General features: G+C 41.5%; 1 protein-coding gene across 1 annotated transcript in view; it reads left to right on the top strand.

The window, feature by feature from the left end:
- Positions 1–2066: 2066 nt before the first annotated feature.
- Positions 2067–20972, top strand: part of fmn2a (formin 2a) — a 40059-nt gene continuing 21153 nt past the window's right edge. The window contains exons 1-6 of the mRNA XM_078273297.1: positions 2067–4257; positions 6854–7017; positions 9610–9762; positions 11434–12230; positions 12771–12912; positions 18906–18993. Coding sequence (XP_078129423.1) covers positions 2067–4257; positions 6854–7017; positions 9610–9762; positions 11434–12230; positions 12771–12912; positions 18906–18993 — 3535 coding nt within the window. The remainder of the gene's footprint in view (positions 4258–6853; positions 7018–9609; positions 9763–11433; positions 12231–12770; positions 12913–18905; positions 18994–20972) is intronic.

Below are 20972 nucleotides of genomic sequence, written 5' to 3'. Positions count from 1 at the left end.
CCCAAACCTTAATGAATGTGTGAGTTAGTAATTTCTAGTAAATATTTTTTTCTTTTAATTGGCGTCCTTTTGAGAATGTTATTTATTTATGTATTTGTTTGTGTTTAATTGGTTTTACCCACTTCATTTGCATAATTACTTTAAACCTACTTAAGATTATTTAAGTAAGAAAGGTCAGCTTAGTCTGTACCACACCCATAGGTATTACAGTCCTAAGATATGCCTTGATGCAAGCCCACACACATGCAATTAAAGGTGTAATAAGTAATATATTTACTGTATTAAATCCAAAAATGACCACAATATGTCATCAGATATTAAGGTAATATGCTAAGCTGAAATACTATGTTTTCTGACAACAATGCTAAAGCCAGTATTTTCTCCTTTTGAAAGTTTGTGTTTTGGCCTATGTGTTGGAATCAACTGCCTATTTTAACAGCCGGGCCGGGTTGCCAGATATACCTGTAAAAACGCAAACCCAGCACACTACAGCTGTAGTACAGCCATGGAAGCAGCAAACAAACGAACGGGATCAACAGAAATAGATTCTCTAAACCTCGGCATGTTTCTAACCGTTGCATGACCAGAGACTTAACAAACCGCCGGTAAATATTGGAGATGTATTTGAAAGATGGAGATAGCTTAGAGCCCAAAAGGACGCCGAGTTGGTTAATTTCCTCCTGAACAGGTAAGCATTGGCTTCAGGCTACTTTATCACGGCTACTAGGGACGGGCATTTTCACAATTCACCATTCATGTACTCGCATTGAATTATAAAGAGTATATTATATAGAGTACTCAAGTTAGTTACTCGCAAAGAAATTGAGACACAGCCAGTAAAGTGATCCCGACTGGTCCTGGCTAACGCCACCATGCTAACACGCAATAACTGCTAACGTTACTGGAGGACCAGGCAAGCGGGCCACGGCTGTTTACAACGTGTAGCCTGTTCAGCGGCCGAAACCAACAAACGGTTAGTAATTTTAAGCTGAGATTGGGTGGTTGTCAGTCGGGTACACAGCTTCGCGTGAGCACAGGCTTTTATGACTGTCCACAACATGGCAACCTCTGTGAACTTCGAGTCTGGGGAGGAGGGGCTGGGGGAGAGGCTCTCTCCAGTATTTTGAATTTGGACTACAGTAACTATTTTTAAAAGCTAGCTGTCAGTATTACAAATTGGACCTTTAAGTAAATGCCCACTATTATCTCTAAGAGATGTTTGTAAATGAAATGTTTTGCAATAATAATAATGCTGTACTGTGTCTTTAACTGTAGCCACAATATGAATCGCCTGTGAAGATTTTCAGTAAATGGCTTTTTAAACAATTTGTGAAACAAAGTTTTCCATTTTGAAATCACTGATTTAGCTGAATCTGATTTTACATATTTTCTATATAATAGGACTGAAACTAAAGATTATTTTCATTATGAATCAGTTTCTCGATTAATCCATTATTGTTTTAATCGATACACTGTCAGAAAGAAGGGAAAAATGTCCATTTAAATTTCCCAGAGCCCATCAGCTGTCCAAAACCTAAAGATAGTCAATGTACTATAATTGAAGATGAAGAAAATCAGCAAGTATTCACATTTGAGAAAGCTGAAACCACTACAGTTTTGGTGTTTTTGATTAAAAACATCAGATTCATTTTCTGTACATCAACTTATTGTTTAATTTGACTAATAATTTCAACTCTACATTTTTATAAATGCCTGCTTGTAATTAATACTGGTAATTTCACTTTGTTTCTCTCGCTGTCGCCAGTAGAATCATGTGCAAAAACACCCAATGAAAGAATTTCAAGGAACAATCAAAACAAGAGAAAACTGTTTATTACTATATACAAAGACTCTATACATTGCATGTGGAACAAGACACACAAAACTTCTTATGTGAGCTTGATGTCATGTTCAACTTTTACATCATGACTCCCTGATACACTCATCTGTTATTGTGAAGCTGGGCTTAAATATAAAATTAATCAATATGATTTGAACTTATTCTTTTCCCTTTACTTCAGTCTGCCTATATCGTCTGCCCTCTGGATGAAGACAAAGTGGTCAGGATGCAGACTATTAAGACTGTAGAGACCCAGGTGCCCTTTCTGAAAGAGAGTTTCTTCACCACCACTTTCAAAGGCAGGAGGAAGAGCAGCGTTACCAACCTCCTCCGTAAACAACAGCACTCTCTCCTCAATCAACAACACCAGCAACCACAATGCATTTTAGAGCATCAGCAGCAACATCAAGGACAGCGCACTCCGGAGCATCAGCGACTTGCTCGCTCCAACAGCAGCCCGTTATGCAAGACAGCCAAGCGTGCAGGAGCAGATGGGGATAGAAAGGAGGGGCAAAAGGAGAGGAAGGATCAGGGAGTGAGTGGAGCTGTGCAGGTTAGGGGGGGAGAGCGAGGAGTGAGTGGTAGCGAGCCCGTGGCTGTCAGTGCCAGTCTCCTCCTCCTTTCAGCATCAGCGGCACTGGGGGAGGCAGCATCATTCTCACAGCTGCCTTCAACTGTGGTGGGCAGACAGCAGGGATTAGACAGCTCTGATAGGGCTCTGACCAACAGAGGACCAGTATCAGTAGCAGCCGAGGAGGAAACCCAGCATGCCCAGCCTCGACCCCAGCAGTATGGCCTGTTAGCCAAGGGTGTCCGCCTGTTCAGGAACATGGGGAACCAGGAAACGAAGCAGAAGAAAGGAGGAGGAAGTGGTGGAGCAGCAGGGGATGTCTCCTGTGATGATGATGATGCTGATGAGAGGGAAGTGGACAACAAATCTAAAAAGTCCCACAATAAGATAAGTAAAGGAGGAGGAGGCGGAGAACATAGTGGGAAGAAGAAATCCAAATCAGAGCCGAAGGGTTCGGTGTTTTCCGGAATGAAGATCAGGAAGAGTTTATCAAAGGCCAAAGGGTTGTCTAAAGATGACTTTTTGGAAGCTGGGAGGTCAGCACAATTGGGCAAAGCAGGGCTCAAGCCTGGTGCGGAGGCGAGCCTGTCAGCTGATGAGGTGGACATGCTATCAGATGTCAACGGGGATCTATTCCATTTAACCGCAGACAGTCTCCCATCTGTGGTGGATGAGATTGGCCGAAAAACAAGCTCAGGGTCGGATGCTGACCTCTACAGTTTTCACTCAGCAGCAGCTGAAAATGAAGACCTGCTCTCTTACATCCAGAAGGCTATAAGAGACCAATGTGTGGCCGGTGACAGGCTGGAAATGATGACTGGCTACTTATCTGAAGGGTCAACATCTGAGGGGAACAAAGACAAGGTAATGTCTCACCAGCTTTTTAATCTGGATGAGGAAGTTTTCTCTCCCCCTGTTGGTAGTGAATGTGTAGCAAAGGAAGTAAGCGAAGAGTACAGGAATTTGGAGAACGAAAGTGACATACCCATATCAAGAAATTCTTCTGGTCCAGGGTCCCTGAGTGAAAGTGGTCCAACATCTTCAGGCCCGGACACAGAGAGAAGCAGTGGCAGCCTTCTCCCAAAGAGTAACAGCACGTATAGCTTCCCTGACACTACAGCCACCAGCACCTCGTATGAGAGTGCTGAGGAGCCCCAGGATGACCTGGAGAGCCCATTTCTGCACCCACGGCAGACTCAAGGTAATCAGGCTGCAGAGAGCAAAAACACATGTGTCCACTTGGATCCCGTAATGGCAGGGGCGGGACCGATGGGGTCTCAGAAGAGTGCGAGCAGCATGGACTTGTCTATGGAGAGGGAGATGGAAGAGGAAACTGGGAGAGGAGACTTCCTGTCCCTGAAAAGGAGGAAGACTAGTTTGTGTATTAGTCAGCTAACAACAGACAGCCCCCCCGTTTCTCAGCCTAAACGCACAACCTCCACCACCTCCCCCTCAACTGTAAAACTCTATCCTCCAGTCCACCCATCCTATGTTAAGACCACCACCAGGCAGCTCACATCTCCCATTGGCTCCCCCATCACCAGCCCCAATGTGCCCAGGAAAACGGATGCCACCATTCCTTCAGTAGAATCTAACAGGGCCCAGGGGTTTAGGAGGCACAAGCAGAGGTCTTGCTCAATTGCTGGGCCCCTCAGTGAGTCTGCAGACTGGTTCACTGAGCTGGATAGGCTAAGAGGAAGGCAGGCGAGCGGTGCCAAATTTCCAGAGCAGAAGACACCAGAGAAGAGTTGGACAGGCGGGACATACTGGACGCTGGGCTCCAGGAGAACACATTATGGACGACAGACCTCGACCAACACAGTACCATACCTGGATGTCTTCTCTGGTGAGTCACATATAACACAGGTAACTGAACTGCTGGTACACATGAAGCTCAATCAGACAAACATAGATTAGACATTTGGGTGCAGACTACCCCTCTGATGAATGCCTGATTATGGAAAATAACCTTGTAATCCATTAACAACATAACCCCACATCTTGGCCAGCATTGCACTGATTCTGGGTGGCATTGTGATGCCACTAGTAGTGGTTAGACGTTGCTGTCAACTTTATGAACTACAGATGTGGCTAAAGTGGTTAATAAAGAACACTGTGATAACATGTAATATGGGTATTTTGGGGCTTATTGATTTGATGGTGTGAACCAGGAGAGAGTTACATTTTGAGCCAATTGGATGCTACAGGGATGTTGGAAAATATGAATGGATAGGAACAAGCAGGGTTGTCTCAGAGAAAGTGATAAATGAAGAGGCAGAGGATTTAGTCGTCGTCGTCGTCTCCTCTAAGTAGTTTCCCGAAACAGCTGGGCACTGTTGCTCAGGAGTAAATTGTGCATTTGTTCCAGACTACTTTCAGCTGCAGATTGCATACAGTATGTGGGGAAAATAGACATTGTTTGACAACAATGGAGGAATGGCACAGATGAATAACCTACATCAGACTTTAGGTAATACAAGCAATACTTGCTAGTATCAATACTTTGTTGGTTTTGGTCTTTTCATTGGATCTGACTAGGAAAATACAGAATATCACCAGACAAGCATTTTATGCTTCTCTTCTCTCACATAAGCAACCTTTTTACTGACCAAGTAACAGGGGAAAACAAACCATTAAAATCTTATAGAAACTTTATTTATTCTTTTTGTTGCTGGGACTCCACAATGGGCTTGATTCACTTCAATTTGTTTGGCTCTAATCCCTGTCTATATTTGAGATCAGGTTATTATGCAATGGTATTGTGAAATGATTATTGTAATTGCCTAGTAATTTAAAGTTTACTTAATAATTGACTTTCAAATATTTTATTATACAAATGATCACAGTGGGAAAAATAAAGTTATGATTTTAAAAGTACAATAGCTCATGAAAACCATAGTGAAACAAAGGTCTCCTTCTACTATAACAATGTCACCCTGTCCTCCTTTTTGTTGTGGTGCATTTCAAGAGCTCAGCTGCTCTCCACTGTGCTCATAAATCAGAGGACCGAATGACAGCACTGCCACCCACCCAGGGCAATACCATCCTCTGATTCAACTGGCTTAGAGACACACACACACAGACACACAGACAGAGAGAGAGAGAGTGCACACTTGTGGATGCTAAACCCAAGTGACAGTTTATCTGCATGACAAAAATGAGTCATGATATGAAATCTGTTCTCATTTCGTCAGGTGAATTTATTCTAGTCAAACAATGGAGCTCCATTAAGTCGAACATTAACATTTAGCCTATCTGGCATTTCAAAATTATAGGCGATATGCTGTCCTGTTTTTATTCACAAAGACCCTGGTTATGTCAGTCACTCACTAATTCAGCACTTCATGGGACATCACGTTTTCCAGGTCACATCGGGCCCTTAGGATGGAGTGGGAAGACAAAGAGGAAAGAGGGAGAAAAGCTGAATTAAAAACAACCGACAACACATGATATTAACACAAATTCTTGATTTTAAATGTTTTAACCTGAACTGATTTGACTCTGGATTGTAATGAAGTGTGAGGCTTGGTTAAGTTGGTCTGTGTCTTGAAGATTGGTCATTTTCAGTGTAAGCCTTCATTAGTGTTTGTTGAACACAACTCCAAAAATCCCAGAATCACTGTCGACGGGACCATGAGTCATATGACTTTGTTAGATCATTTGGTGCTGCCCACTGAATCACATGGTTTAAAGAAATGTCGAGCTAGTCTAACAACATAACTGACCGCACAGTTTGTCGTGGTTGGACTCTGAAGCAATGGAGTGTTTTTCCTCTCGGCTCCACGTCCTCTGTTGATGTCACACAGCCCAATAATGATTACTCCTGCCACCATCAAGAAACAGAATTCTTCCTTTAATAGGATGAAGACCTGGTCAGGGATTTTAAGATTATGACAAGTGTCTCACAGCTCAAACTCACTTTTCTTTCTTGCTCTTGCTCCATGACTAAAAAAGGCTATTCTTTGACTGATTACCAAGACAAAGATAATCTACTGTTTTTTTGTTTTTTTTTATTATTTATGTATTATATTAAAATGTAGAATTAACAAACCCCTATAACCACACCACAGGGTTAAGTAATGTTTTCTTTTTCTATTTCTGATACCCAAAACCCAATCAAGTTCATCCTCGAATGAAATGTATCAAAAATAATAGTTTAAAAACTATATTCGATGCCATATAATATGATGCACTGGTAATTTGTATCTTGAATGTCATTTGGCTTTTTTTTTTCTTTGCACTGTACAATTAACACCATCTCTCTTGTCACCCACATGTAAATGGTGTGAGTAGAGTTTGCACATGATGGTGTTTTAATTATCACATCTGAAACGGAGAGATCTCTTTTTAACTCTTTGGTCAGAATAACATCCTTCTTCAGTATAGAAAATAGAGCTCTGTCTTTTTTAGGACAGTTTCGTTCATTGCTTTTCTGTTCTCAGGTCGCACTCTGTTGAACTGGCTGTGTACTCATCGTAGAAATGGGTCTACAGAAGAGGAAGGGAAGGAACTGTGTCACCAAATGTTGGTCCAGGGTCTGCTGCACCCCTTCTGCCACAGCACAGCAGAGCACTATGATGACAGCACTGTCTCGGCAGTCTTTAATGTAAGACCTGTCGCTCTTCACTGTCTGCCATCACGCTTGTTATACAAAAATAATGACATAAGCTGCTTTGCATCAGCAACTCGAGGGGATATATTTCAGTATTAATAAAAAAAAAATCCAAATTTCCAATTGAGCTCCAATTTAGATTAACCTTCTCACGTTGTGAAGCATCTTGTTAGTTTGTCCCAAGGGCTGGAGGAAAAAGTGATTTAATGTGTGCTTATCAGATGATTTAGTCAAAGAATGTAGCACAAAGTGATTTGCAGTCACCAACGTATGTACAGTATGCAGAGTAATGCAAAGCTTATGCAATCTGTGTTTCTATATTTATTGCTGTATTACTGTGATTCATCCCAGAGACATTTCATTATCTGAAGAGCGGTGGTGCATGTAGACAGGGTGACCATGTGAAAGTTAATTTCATGAATCTTTATTTCTCCATTCCTGTAATGTTTTACTCACACATAATCTTATGTGCATCACATCCCCCTGCACAGTTCACCACAGCCACTTTCGGAGCCATTTCTATCAAGTTCTCCTTGTAGCTGGATCCACTGAACTCAATGTTATTTAGAACTACACTACATTAAATGTGTGTGGATGTTGAATCCAGTGTTACTGTGTCGATTTGTATGCTTGCTCAGTATGTATATGTGTCTTTGTCTCAGAAGTGAAGACAATTAAATTAGTTGTCTTATTTACACACATTCAGAGTCTGAGACAAGTTTAATTATCTCTTTTATCATTATTGCGTTTTTTTTTATTTTAAGCTAGCAGTATGGCTCTACGGATGGCAATGTCAGTCGGCCCAACACTGAAATATCTCAACAACTATTGGATGGTTTGCTATGAAATGTTATACAGACATTTACGAGCATGGGCGTGGGAAGCTTTGAAAATGTGGGTGGGACAATCTTAACAGGTGTCTGGGGGACCTCCCCCAGAAATCTTTTAACAAAATGGATGTGCTTTCCTGTATTCAGGTGCCTTTTAACAGATGGTTTGATACTTTTGTCTGGCTATACTAACATCAGAATAATTTTACCCAGAGGAAGTGGTTGGCCCCAGATAAAATATTTTAAGATATTAAAAAGCTAAAAGTACAGAAATTGATTTGATGACTAATTCAGAGCCATCTTTAATAATAAAAACTTATTTTTTTATTAAACTTGAGGATCTCTCATAGATTATGTTGTTAGCCAGTTATCTCCATGGCTTTTTTTAAACACACATTTTTACACACACAACACTGCTGTCAGGCAGGTTCAGCTTACTAGAAAATATCACGGGTTTGGGCGGGTCAAAAAGTGACAAAGCAGTGTTCCAAGTTACCTCTCCCCCAGATGTATATGCATCCATTTTATATGCATCCATTACACATGCTCAAGTGCACATAAAAGTACAGTATGTATACCTAAACACAAACACTCCTCAGAACGTGCATGCTCTCAAGCAGCACTTTCATTTTATGTACAAATCTGCCACAAGTGCACTTATATATACAAAAGGACAGCCCCAGACACCCATGCATGTTCAGGCATTTCCTCGCATGGCTGGATTAGCTGTGCTTGCGTAGACCATCTGCTGACAATGTTATATAACAACTCCACGTGCCTTGGGCTCAGGCTGCTCTTCCCAGCAAAAAGCTCACCATAGGACAGGATCACACTGGCTCCCACCCCCTTTTTTTGTTGTCCTCACTCTCAGCTTACTTCAGTCTGGGGCTTGGCCTGGAGTCCTGCATTATTCAGCTTGATCAAAAATAACCTTTGCTATTGGTTTTTAGAGTACAACTCTAATTGTTATTGCTTTTTACAGCTAATCTCCCTTTAAAAAAATAAATCAGCACAGTCTGTCTTTGATTCTCTTTAACCTTTTCACTTATAAACCCCTTTAATATCTCAAACATTTGGATTATTTTTACTTTTACAATTAAATTCCATCTTGAAACGAATCACTTACTGCATCACCTCAGTCTTCTCTTTCTCCATGTTCCTATCCTTTTATTTCCATCGTGATCTATCATCTCCACTTTGCTACCTAAATATGGTGTTGTATCCAATTTCATATACTTTGCTGCCCTGCATACCGCCTGAAATTAAATACTCCATCAGCTTAATTCTGTCTGAAAATGGAGAATGAGCATCTAAGAGCTCTGTATAAATCAAGTGTCATCCCTTTTACCCTTGGCAAAACATTGCTGAGTGGATAAATACTAATGAGTATCATGGGCTTACATCGTTTATTATAATAATAATAATAATAATAATAATAGCACATTTTGTGTGTGTAGGTCAGGTTACCATAATCCAGCTAATGGGTACAAATCCTGAGAGAAACTGTCTCAGGACAGGATTCTACTGCCGCTTATTATTCTCAAATGTTTTCCACACTTGGAAGCATGCAGAAAGAGCTACAACTTGACTTATATTCCAGGTGGATGTTGACCTTTAATCATGGTGCATCCCGCCATGTGTTCATGACATACAGTGGGTACTCTTCCTTGGTAGGAGCGCACAAACATCTGACCTTGGATCTGATCTCATTTACACTATATGCACTTGCTTTTTTTGTCTTCTAAACTGTGTGCAGGAAGAGCAGCTGTACACCTGGGCATCTGTAGGCCTGCCAGGGTCTTCTCACCTGTGGGAACTCCATGGAGGGCGAACCACAGGCAGGGAGCAGAGCTTGAGAACTCCTTTGCAGCAATCATCAGCCAAGACACCAGGAGCTTTACAGACTCAGGTTGTTTACATCCTCTCTTCATCTGTAAACATTTTACAGTATGATTGCCCAGTCTAGACTCTACCATAAATCAAAGCAAGCATTATTGCCAGTCTTTTGTTTTACAACCAACATCAGAGAGCATTTCCTGCAAATGCTTCTAACCTATTATCATAATACAGTATAGTAGATAAGCAAATATTGTTTTTGATTCCGTTCTTTTTTTATTTTTGTGGACATTTGTGTACCTATTAATTTTGTACCTATTTTAATTTTTTAACTTTAAATGAAAACATGTAGATGCAAAGTGCAAAAACGTCACAGGTTTCTTGCCAAGTAGAGCATTATATTCAAAACTGTTATCTTTACAAAATCCAATTATGTGTTAAAAATACATCTGATGAATCTGTCTGCAAGACACTCTTGCTGACTGATACAGTATACTTATTGCATGCAGTGTTACCATGAAGGATTTCTTGTGTCAGAAGGCTGACACGTACTTGATTTAGCTTTTTAAGAAATTACCATTTTTGATAGAATTCAGAAATATAAATGAAATGCACAAACTTCGAAAAGAAAATACTGCATTGTTTTCAGCACATAGTTATGTAAAAGGCTCCGCATACTGTACAGCACACCTAGTGGGTAATGCTTTTAATAGTTTGAGACGTTTAGATTCCTAGATGATCTTCCTTTTCTTCCTCCTTTAAGGACCAGTTTGTAGGATTTAGTGGCATCTAGGGGTGAGGTTGCAGATTGCAACCAACTGAATACCCCTCCGCTCACCCCTCACTGTCTAAACATGTAGTAGAACCTACGGTGTCCTTAGGGTAACTTAAATACGAGAAAGTCCCTCTCTAGAGCCTGTGTTTGATTTGTACATTCTGGGCTACTGTAGATGTACATGGCAGGGCAACATGGCAGTGGCATCATGGAAGTTGACCCGCTCCCTATGTTGAAATGAAGGGCTTATTCTAAGATAACGACTGTTAGTTTCAGGTGATTATACATTAATGAAAAAATAGTAATAAATTTTATGTTCCATTTCTGCCAATAGACCTGTCAAAGTAAACCTCAATCTCACTCAAGTTGCTCTGGATAACCTGCATCAGCTAAATGCCTCAACTGTAAATTGTTCTTTGTCCACCAGAGGTCAGGCTTGTCTTGAAAGACTTGTTAGATTATCACAGTGAACCTCCCTGTTTTCTAGAAGTTAATAAATTAGGAAGGCCATACTGACTGAACATTCTCCTTAAGATTCAACAATGTGACCACAACTGGGGAATGTGTACTAGCAGACACAGGCCCTCTCCATGTGAGGCCCAACAAGACTCACTGTCTCTGGGGTCAAATCTCTCGGTATCCCCCCTTCCCTGCTCTAACCAGTCTGGAGCCAGAGGGCTGATGGAGTCTAGACATAATGGACTTTCTTGACCCTTCACAGCTCTGTCACTATGCTCTTTCAGTTGTGGGTGTTTATAAAGCGTAATTTACTGAATCATAATGTGTACAAGATTTAACAGTCTGCTTTTCAACATTTAGAGTACAATACAGGCTTGACTACCTGCTTTTAAAGGAGGTTTCATGTGGCAAAAGCACAAACTCAGTTTTATTTTCCTCAGTTTATATGTAGTCACATGCTTCAAAGTTCAAATCTTTTTTTTTTTCTTCTTTTTTTTTGTTGAATGACAGACCAAATCCAGCAGGTTGAAGTCAGGTCAGTCATCCTCTGAGGATGAAAGCTGTCTCATCCCTCAGCTGGAGAGGACCATTGATGACCTGCGGATTAAGATTGCTGTGTTGCAGGGCCAGCAGGCCTCCTTGGCAAAGGGCAGCTCGGATAAAATGGGAGCTCTGGGCGCTGCCCACCACAAGGCCCCACAGATGAGAGGAATCAAATCTGGAAAGATGAGCCAGGAGGTGTCTGTCCAGACCTCACCTGTGGAGGAGGGGTTTAAGTTTGACGTGCCTTTCAACAGAGGATCAGGCAGCGTGTCGTCTTCTGTTTCCTCCTCCATCCCCAAATCTACAGAGAGCTTTGTCTGCACGTGCCAGCAGAGGCAACCGAGTGGCAGCCATCCAGCTCCTCCGCCCCCACCTCCCCCTCCGCTCTCTGGAGGTATACCCCTACCTCCACCACCACCACCACCACCTTTACCAGGGGGTATTGCTCCTCCTCCACCACCACCTCCCCCGCCCTTACTTGGACCTGGTCTGCCACCGCCTCCCCCTCCTCCTCCTCCACCACCAGGTTTTGGAGCACCACCTCCACCTCCTCCCCCGCCTGGTTTCGGACCTCCACCCCCACCTCCTCCTGGAATGGGCCCCCCTCCTCCACCCCCACCCCCGGGCTTTGGGCCATCACCACCACCACCAGGCCCCATGCCCTCCATAATGGTCCAGGAAGCTGCCCCTGCCAAGGCTGTGATCGAGCCCCCCAAGCCAATGAAGCCACTCTACTGGACACGCATACAGCTGAATGCTAAAAAGTAAGAATATGCTATATAAAGTGAAGATAGATATGGATCATTTGCACAAAGGTATTCTCTGAACTGTAGAGATTTGAGAGGAAGCTTGTCCACTTAAGATAAAGATCGGCCACGTGCTCTGATGGCAGTAGAGATGCTAACCTTGTGGAAAATGAAAGTGATGCAGTCCAGGCATTGTGGTCAGCAGTGAATTGACTTAAACCAGGTTTTCTTTTCCTTAATAAAGGCTTGAACAATTGTAGCTGAATAAACATCTACAAATGGAGTACATGATTAACTTGCAAGTGAGGAACTTGATGCTGAATTCTAAATGTAATTTGATGGCTGAGAGATTTGGCAAGTGGATTTTTATAAGTGGATTTTTACTCTGAGATGACAAAAGTACTCCTAAAACAGCAGAAGACAATCTAGAAATGTCAGAAATGCCTTTTGTGGTGAAATAACTTGCTGTACTTTTTCAAACAATACATGGCAGATTAAAGCTTGTCTACTTGCACTGTAAATCATTAGTCTTTCCTCCCTCTTTCCTCCTATCTTTAGGCCCATTGACTCACTGGTGTGGGAGACAATCGAGGAACCAAATGTGGACTTTGAAGAATTTGTGGAACTATTCTCCAAAAGTGCTGTTAAGGAGAAAAAAAAGCCAATTTCAGACACAATCAGCAAGTCCAAGGCCAAGCAGGTTGTGTGTGTGTGTGTGTGTGTGTGTGTGTGTGTGTGTGTGTGTGTGTGTGTGTGTGTGTGTCCAAAATCCGGGAATACAGTATACTTTGTGGGGCCAAAATGCTGAACCCCAAAACTTTAAAGGGCTGTTTGAGGGTTAAGACTTGGTTGTAGGGTTAGAGTTAGGGTAAGGGTTAAGGTTAGGCATTTAGTTGTGATGGTTAACGTTAGGGTAAGGGGCTGGGGAATGCATTATGTCAATGACGGGTCCCCACAAAGATTGTGCCACAAACGTGTGTGTGTGTGTGCCTTGCTTCTCTTCAGGGCTTTTCCCATCTTTACTCTCACTCCTCTGATGCCCGTTTCCTTTTTTCACTGTCACTCTGTGCTTTTGAGTGACAGAACAATTATTATGTGGTGTGAGCCCTGGCTCCCCCCATGACCATCCAGTGGCACTGAGCCAAAGTCTCGCATGCGGTGAGTGATCACGACCGTGATGACTGGAGAGGGGGGTGGAGGGCAGAAGCCTGGGAGCTGTATTTCATGGTGGGGTTCCTCCCATTGTGCTTTCTGTATGACTTAGTTTTATGGTTAGGCTATTTGCCTCCCCAATGCCCTTTATGCCACTCCAGAAATCTGAAAGTCAAATTTTTTATCTACAATTTAAAGCTGCTCTTGTCAAGATTTTTATGTTAATGTACTATTTGTGTCTAAATCACAAATAATGTTGCACCAGGGACGAACGTTTCACTCCTCTAATTGACACCCAGTAGAATCATGCGACAGTTGTTGCTGAGACGACAATGATGGTCTTTGGCATGGACATTGGCGGGAAGTGTTCTTAGTGTACGGGAAGTGATGAATTGAAACTCATCACTAAAATATAAAACAAATAGGTTCCAGATGAGTGAAAGTCTGACTTGCAAACAAGATGAAGAAGAACGATGATGATGTCATTCTCACTGAGTAGTTTCTGAAGCCGCATTACATTTCCAAAGCTGTATTTGCCCTTGCTACATGGTCAATCTCAGGTGTGGAAATTTTAGGGGCCTTTCATCACAGTTTTTGGAATTTCTTTTGCCTCCAGCTTTGACATTTGTTGCTTTAAGGAGGCTATTTTTTTGTAATTTGGCACAATAAGGATCCACTGGGTTAATCTTTAAAACCTTTTTTTTCTAACAATTTACTGTATTTTATAAGGTTATGTTTTTTTCATTTCAAATCTAAAACTATCTAAAATTATGGAGTAAAAAGTACAATATTTTGCTGAGAAATGTAGTGGAGTAGAAGAATAAAGTAACAGAAAAAAAATTACACTTAAGTGAAGTACTTGAATAAAAGTATAGTACTTTCAACTACTAAGTTTAATGATGTAAAATAAATGTATATCTAAGACCTGATGATCCCCAGCCTCAAGATAAGATAAGATAAGCTAAGTGAGTTTGCCCTTCATAAGAAAATTGTACTTTCGTACAGGAATTGCTTTAGAAATGGCCATCATCAGGCTTGTTGACACTCCAGGAGCTGTCAGATGGTTTCTTTAACACCAGAGACTTAAAGAGGGAATTCACTTCTGTACAGAGCAGCACTACACCTGCGTGTCTAGATATAGGAGATGACACAGGGCAGGGAGACTGAACAACAAAAATGAGTGTTCCATTATCTATTAAAACACTTTTATTGATACAGTGTTCTGATTGATGGAACTCTGAATAACTTGGCTACCACATCATGAAGCAGTTCATGTTGTGGTTGTATTGCTAAATTGCGAGGGACAAGAGACAAATTGAGGTGGGTGGGGGTTGAATTCACTGCATGATACTGCTGCGGATGTTCTCCATCACAAAAATGGGACTGAAGATGTTGAGGTCAATAATAGAAAAATAAAAAAGATAACGCTGAGCTGGAATTGACTGCAATTTTGAGCCAAACTTTGACATTTCAAGTTCATGAGGACCGTCCCCAGGCCTCAAGACGATCGATCACATGGCCACTACTTCACATGATCGATCACATGACTTTTTCCATCCTGCTGTGTGTTGTAAAGTCTAGTCTTGCTGATGAGAGGGGACAAACATCTTCTCCAGAGCTACCACTAGACAATAGCTTTGACGTCAATAATAATAATAATAATAATAATAATAATAATAAATTGAATTTGTATAGCGCTTTTCAAGGACACAAAGTACTCAACATCAGTATCAGATGTGAAGAAATACTACCATTGCCCAGTTTCAAGTGTTAAACCTGCTGTCTATCTGCAGAGAGGTTTAAAAGAGGAGCTGCCTTACAGTATATGCTGCTGTCCTTTTCAGACAGAGGTGTCGTGTAGCCATATAATATGCTGGTGGATTATGTGATGTGCATCTGTTTGAGATTTAAGATTGTGGGCTTTTGTTTCATGGCACTCGGGGTCAATCCAGCAGTATTTTTGACTAGATTTTTGAGATGCAAAGTGTGTTTCCACCTCTGATATTATTATTATTATATTAATGCTAATATTAAGCTTTGGTCTCCTCAAGACTTAAAGTTTTCCATACCGGATGAATAAAGATTTCTTATAAGAAGGTTAATGAAGGATATGAATGACTGGAAGCCTCATCTAATGATTATTTTTTATTTACTAATCTTGTGATTACTTTCTAAATCAGGGGTCTCAAACTCAACTTACCTGGGGGCCGCTGGAGGTAGAGTCTGGGTCAGGCTGTGCCGCATCAAGTATTCCACAAAAAAGTGTTTCAAGTATTCCAAAAAAAGGAGCACAACTGATCCAATCTTCTTTATTAACAGTTCTTCAACATGAATGTTTCCTCTGAACATGAACTGTTCCTCTGAATTTGAACATTCCTTTCTGAACATAAATGGTTCTTCAGAACATAGTCTTCTCTTGCCTACTCCTTGCTGCCAGAGACCTGGCAGCACTTCCTCTCACACAGCTGAGACACATTTGGCTTGAGGGAGGAAACAGTTGAAATCCTCATTATGGCTTGAAGATGTTCATCAGTAAGTCAGGACCTGTACTTTGACTTATTGAAGTTATGGGGGAGAAGAGCTTTTCACATAGATATGTGCTCCCAAAAAGGCACATGGTCTGCTTGAACATCCTGGAGAGCTCAGGGAAGGTGGGTGGCAATTCTCTCAAAAATTGTCTAAGCTTGTCTGTGTTTCCACTCACCTCCCTGAACTTGGCTTTGAGTTCAGAATTGCACTGCAGGGCAATGAGCTCCATTTGAAGTACAGGACGAGCATCTTGCACATCGAAGGAGAAGGGGTCAGCACAAATTTGAAAAGTGGCTTGAAGTCAGCAAACCTGCGATCAAATTCCTCCTGTAGCTTCAGCATACTTCTCACCACTGAATGGTGTGCCCACATCCATGAGTGCCTTGCATGCTGGGAAATGACAGAGGTTTGTCTGAGAGAGCTGGGCTTTCCATAACACAAGTTTTGTGGAGAAACATTGTCATAGGCAGCACTGACAAGCTGCCCCTGGCCTTGTAACTTCTTGTACAGTACATTCAGCTCCTGTGTGATGTCAACAAGAAAAGCTAAGTCCATTAGCCATTTGGGATCACTTAACACAGGAACAGCCATCCCATCCTTCTCCATGAAAGCTTTCACTTCTGCTCTCAACTCAAAAAATCTCTTCAAGACTTTTCCCCTACTGAGCCAATGTACCTCGGTGAAGTAGAGTATATCCTCATATTCTGACTCTATTTCCTCCAAAAAGGCGCGGAACTGCCGGTGCTTTAAGCCCCGAGATCTGATATGGTTGATGCATTTCACAACAACAGACATCACATTGTCAAATCTCAGGCATTTGCCATAAAGGGCCTGCTGATGGATAATGCAGTGCAGAGCAATGGCCTCCTCCACTTTCTTCTGTTCCAGTTTTCTTTGAACAAGTGCCACCAGTCCATTTTTCCTTCCTGTCATTGATGGCGCTCCGTCGGTTGTTATTCTAGCAAACCTCTGCCATGGCAAACTGGCATCCTTAATAGCACCACACAGCTGGCGGACTATCACCTGAGCGGTGGTCATTCATTGGAATCACAGCGAGCAACTCCTCGATCACTTCAAAAATGTTTTCAACACCACGGACATATAATGCGAGCTGCGCAGTGTCAGTGTTGTCCGTGCTCTCATCAAGAGCGAACTGAGTATGCACAAAAACGTTTGGCTTTTTCACGCAGTTGATCATATATGTTTTCTGACAGGTCAGAAATGCGCTCTGCCACTGTGTTAGCTGAAAGGCTGATGTTGCTAAAATGACCCTTATTTTCCAGACAGACTTTACTTGCAGCTAGTAACATGCACTTTTTGATGAACTCGCCTTCCTTGAAGCAATCATCTCACTCACCACGTACCTAGCTTCACTACTGCTGCTTCATTTGTTTGCTTTCTTGAATAAATCTTGTTGCCTCAATAGAATTTTTTTAAGATTGGCGACCCGGTTCTTTCTTTCATCTCCCTGGTATTTTGTATACTCGTCAGCATGTCTAGTTGAGTAATGACGTCTGATGTTATATTCCTTGTACACCGCAACTTTCTCTGTGCATATGAGACATGTAGGGGTGCCCCTGTGCTCAACAAAACAATATTCCATCTCCCACTTTCCCTGAAATTGCCTGTGCTCGTCGCCAACCTTTCTCTTCACGGCACGTTTTGAGAGAGACATGACTGGAACTGGGTGATGGCATATATTTTCCGTCACTCTGGAACACGTTTCAAACAAGTGACTAACGTTGATACTTCCCCAGGTACTACGCGGTTGGCTAGCTTGACCACCGCTGACAACAAACGCCGCTGTCAGGGAGACTATCTACAGTAAATAAATAAAGCTGCAAATCTTCACAATTAAGAAGCTGAAACTCGGGGATGGTTGGCATTTTTGCTTGTGCTTTTAATTATCTCCTAAAAAAAAGCTATTGATGAAAATGTTTGTCACGAAAATAATTTCAATAACTATAGTGGTTCATGGATCCAGCTGTGTTTCATTATAAAATAAAACTACAGATACGCTGTTAAGGGCATTTTCAGTTTAGATTTGTGTAAAAAGTGTAAAGTGATCCTCTGTAATATCAGGCATCGCTCTAGTAAACCACTGAACTTTTATTTAAAATGAATCTGTTTGGAGAGTCGGGTCAACTGATAAAACGTGACTAATGACTTATTTTTTCACTACCATAAAACTTCTACCCTGCACTAGCTATATCACGGCCTCACTGTGGAAGTCATTCGGCATCATATCTCGAACGGCCTGTCCCCTGAAGCTGGGGTTGAGCCGGGGAAACGGAGACAGTTGGGGCCTAGTGATATAACTTCCTGTGTGTTTGAAAGCTCTGTGGTCCGTGTGATCTGGTTTAGATGGAAGTGTTCTGTCTGGATCACAGTAGGCTACGGGTTTCCTGTCCTGTCCCTTCACTACTTCGCTACCCAGAGCACACTTCTGCTTACTCAGGCGAGCTGTGGTTCAGGTTTTCATGCATAATAATACTGGCTTGATATTCAACTCCTGGCTGTTTGACAAGTGGAAGTTATTATTATTATTAGTCTAACATTTATTAATATTGCAGCTTTTGGAGCAGTTGTGATCTTTGGATACAATAGTTCTGACTAGTTATTGAGGTTAGGTCTGCTTTAAAAAAACATATCCCTGCATTGTGCAATTCCATAATAAAATGTAAACAAAAACATAAAGATTCTCTGTATATTTCAGTCGCAGGACTTCATATACTTCATCTAGCAAATATGCCTCTTGTTCTTTGCACGACTGAGAGATGATGGATGTGGAGAACTGGAGGAAAAGGATAAATTGTTAATCATCATAATTAAGCTTGAAAGCATTTTAATTTAACTAATGTTTGCGGGAAAGTTTTCCTCCCACAGAAGGAAACAGACAAAGGGCAGCAATGTTCCAGACTTTTGTTTCCAGTCAGTGTGTGTGCGTGTGTGTGTGTGATGGTATATAAAGTATTATCATCCTTGTCTCTCCTTTGTCTTATCAACTTCTAGGTGGTGAAGCTCTTGAGCAACAAGCGTTCACAGGCTGTGGGTATTCTGATGTCCAGCATTCATCTTGATATGAAGGACATCCAGAATGGTAAGTGTTATCATAAGGTCATCTATCTGAACCAGGGATGCACCAAATCCAGGATTCGGCTTTGGATTCGGCCGAATATTGGGCTTTTTGATGGGTTTCAGTTTCTGCAGAACCTTAGGCCGGTTACACACTGCCTGTGTGGCGTGAGCATGGCGTTTCTGTTGCGTGTCAGCTGCGTGGCGGCTGCATGGATTTTTACACACCAGCTGCTAGCCTTGTCTGTACACATGTATGTTTTCCATTGATAACATGAAATACCATGTTAAACGGAAATATAGACTGATTTGATTACAGCAAAGACAACGTCGGCATTATTGACAGCAAAATAGGCTACAGAATATTTCGTTCTGTATTGACAGGTGCAATATTAGAAAATAGATTTTTATTTTTTATTTCAAACATGTCATTTATTAATATGTATTAGTGTCAAAATTACATATAAACATCTTTTTCTATTCTGTTTTACCTGGAAACGCTTCCAACATGCTTGTGTGTCACGTGAAAATAGGCGTCGGTTCTATTTCCAGCATGCACACGTTTTCGGCGCGGCTCGAGCCATGACTGAGACGTGCGTGTCATGCAGGTAGTGTGTAAGCTCTAACCTGTTAACATGGGAGCCTAAATATAAACGGACACGCCATGCAGCGGACACGCTCACGCGACGCAGCCAGTGTGTAGCCAACCTTAGAATTTTTTTCCACCGACCCCTACGCTGGTCAACGTAATGACGCCGCTGTTGATTACGGAAACGTGTTTACGTAGGTGGACTGTTCAATGCAGTAGGCTGTGAGAAAGTGAAAATGCAACTCGTGAGCAGAAAGTGTTGTTTGGCAGTACTTTCAGTCAAAATAAGGCGATTCAAGTCGAGCTACATGTTCAATTTGCAATGCCGATTTGTCTCGTGGTGGCAAGGACCCTAAACAATACACAACATCACCGCTGTTACAACATTTGCGTATGAAACATCCGAAAGAATATGAGTTGTGCATGAAGGAATCTACAGACAGCAGCCAAAATGCAGCAACTTCAGGTACGGCAAAGGAAGGACAGTCACAGCTAAAAACTTAGACGACCATTACCAGCTTTGCTAGCCCTACACCGAACTAACTAAAATAGTTTTTCCCACTTGTCTTCCTGGCATAATGTTGCCTATTCTTTTTGTTTTTTATTTCTTTTTTTATTTTATTTTATTTTTACAGTTAAAATAAAATTAAAAATACACTGCTGTGGACATTGTTTACTTCATTAATGTGTTTACTGTGTTATTGGACTGAGGATGGGAGTAGGATTCGGTTTTGGATTTGGCAGAATCTTAACCAGTGGATTTGGTATTCAGCCGAACCCCAAAAATCTGGATTTCGGTGCATCTGAATTTATCTTTCCATAATTATTTGAGAATAACTCTGTGACACAGGTTACAGTAAAACAACACAATTGTGTTAACCGTATGATGATGTGTGCACACTGTATAAAACATAGTTGTATTGGCCTGTTACTACAATATGCAGGTGGTATTAAAAAACAGCACTGTAATAGTCGATGTGGGGAAAATGGCCAGAGATCTGTAAGAATATATAAATAGATTTGTCAGTGATTAATTCATTTCTTATTTTCTCATTTCCTCTGTTGTATTTATGATTTGTAGCATAGAGTAGAATTTAATAGTTATATTAAATTCACTACCTTCATCAATGTCATAACTTTGGTGATCCTTTCATTTTAAAGGTCCCACATTATGCTCATTTTCAGGTTAATACTTGTAATTGGGGTTTCTACTTGAACATGTTTACATGCTTTAATGTTAAAAAACCACATTATTTTTCAGGTACTGTCTGTCTGAATATACCTGTGTTCACGCTCCATTTTAGCCCCCTCCTGAAAAAGCCCAGTCTGCTCTAATTGGTCTTGTGCTCTAAATGGCCACATCTGCATTTCTGCATCATCATTGCAGCCAGGGAATGATTGTACCGGCACTGTAG

The sequence above is a fragment of the Sander vitreus genome, chromosome 17 (genome assembly GCF_031162955.1).
Source record: "Sander vitreus isolate 19-12246 chromosome 17, sanVit1, whole genome shotgun sequence".
Lineage (NCBI taxonomy): Eukaryota > Metazoa > Chordata > Actinopteri > Perciformes > Percidae > Sander > Sander vitreus.
The sequence above is the reverse complement of the archived record's forward strand: the minus strand, read 5'-3'. Positions and strand labels throughout refer to the sequence as shown.